The following is a 1,293-nucleotide window of genomic DNA, read 5'->3' on the forward strand; positions in this document are numbered from 1 at the left end:
CCCCCCCCCCCCCCCCCCCCCCCTCAAAAAAAAAAAAGAAGAAAATTAGTGATAAAATCAACACTATCCAAATCATTAATTTACGAGGCGGGCGTCGACCTTTCCTGTCAGGACCAACTCCAGCTGCTTCCTAAGAGAGCGCTCAATCGTTACATGCAGAAGACGCGGGTTCGATTCCTGTGTGGAGCAAATGTTTATCAAATGTCTTGGTCTTTCTGCGAGAATGTTGTTTTCCTCAGCCTGGGTAGTCCAACTTGAAGCCCGCCTCCTGAATCATCCTAACTGTGTCATAGGGGTGCGTAAAACACTCAATTGTTTTTAAAACCTGTTTGGCTGTAGCTGAGACTTTTCCCTAAGCTCAAGTCCGGTTGCAACAAATTGACCTGCATTCTTAATCTGTAAAGTGTATACCGGGGTCGAAGCTTCGAAAACATAATGTGTGAAATTATTTAAGTTTAACGCCCCTTGCAACACCGTAGTGTTAATTAAGAGGTGAAGTTAACGTTCATCCCCGGTAGGACCAAGACAAATTATGGGAAAATTCGTGCAAAATACTTTTCCCAAAGACACAACGCTGGGATGAACTGAGCCTTGAACCCTTGAACCCGAAATCTCACAATTACGAATCCGTTGGCCTTACCACGAGACTACCTATGCAACGTTGAGTATGTCCGACTTCCAAATGATCATAGTTTTCATTTTTAAACTCTACACTTTGCTTCCCATGACTGCCTGTTTCCTTGCGTCCCCAGGAATACATCAAGAGCGACCCTTCCGGGCGTAACCCTGACAACACAGTCATCCTGCAGATCAAACAAGGACTCGAACCTCCGGCCTTTACCGGACACTTTATGGGCTGGGACCCAGAGAAATGGAGTGTGAGAACAATTGACAGCTTTTGTCTCAGTACCTATTGCGATAGTATTATATCAGTACTTGCTAGCTTAGGCGATATCGCCCACAAGTGGTGTTCCATTTGGCAATTTTGGTGAGCAGAGGGGATAATCTAGGTAATGACAGGTGATATTTAATGGCCTGCTAGGAAATTAATGTAGGTGGGCAGTACGAAAATGTTCGAATGTTAAAGGTAGCAAAATTGGGAGCTGGCTATACATTAAAATGATGCCAAACACTGGTGTACATCATCCTCTGTTTCTATTTGCTTTTTTATCTGGTCCTTTCTTCTCCCCATCCTTTTCCTTTCCAGCCCCCCTCTCTCCATGGTCCTGTTTCCCCTCCCCTCCTGTCTCGCTCTATTAACTCTCTCTCTCTCTCTCTCTCTCTCTCTCTCTC

General features: G+C 45.1%; 1 protein-coding gene across 1 annotated transcript in view; it reads left to right on the forward strand.

Moving 5' to 3' along the window:
• LOC101855413 (advillin) overlaps positions 1 to 1,293 on the forward strand; it is a gene marked incomplete in the record, with an annotated part of 77,437 nt that overhangs the window by 71,179 nt on the left and 4,965 nt on the right. The window contains 1 exon segment of the mRNA XM_013080727.2: positions 753 to 878. Coding sequence (XP_012936181.1) covers positions 753 to 878 — 126 coding nt within the window.

The sequence above is a fragment of the Aplysia californica genome, unplaced genomic scaffold, assembly GCF_000002075.1.
Source record: "Aplysia californica isolate F4 #8 unplaced genomic scaffold, AplCal3.0 scaffold00097, whole genome shotgun sequence".
Taxonomy (NCBI): Eukaryota; Metazoa; Mollusca; class Gastropoda; order Aplysiida; family Aplysiidae; genus Aplysia; species Aplysia californica.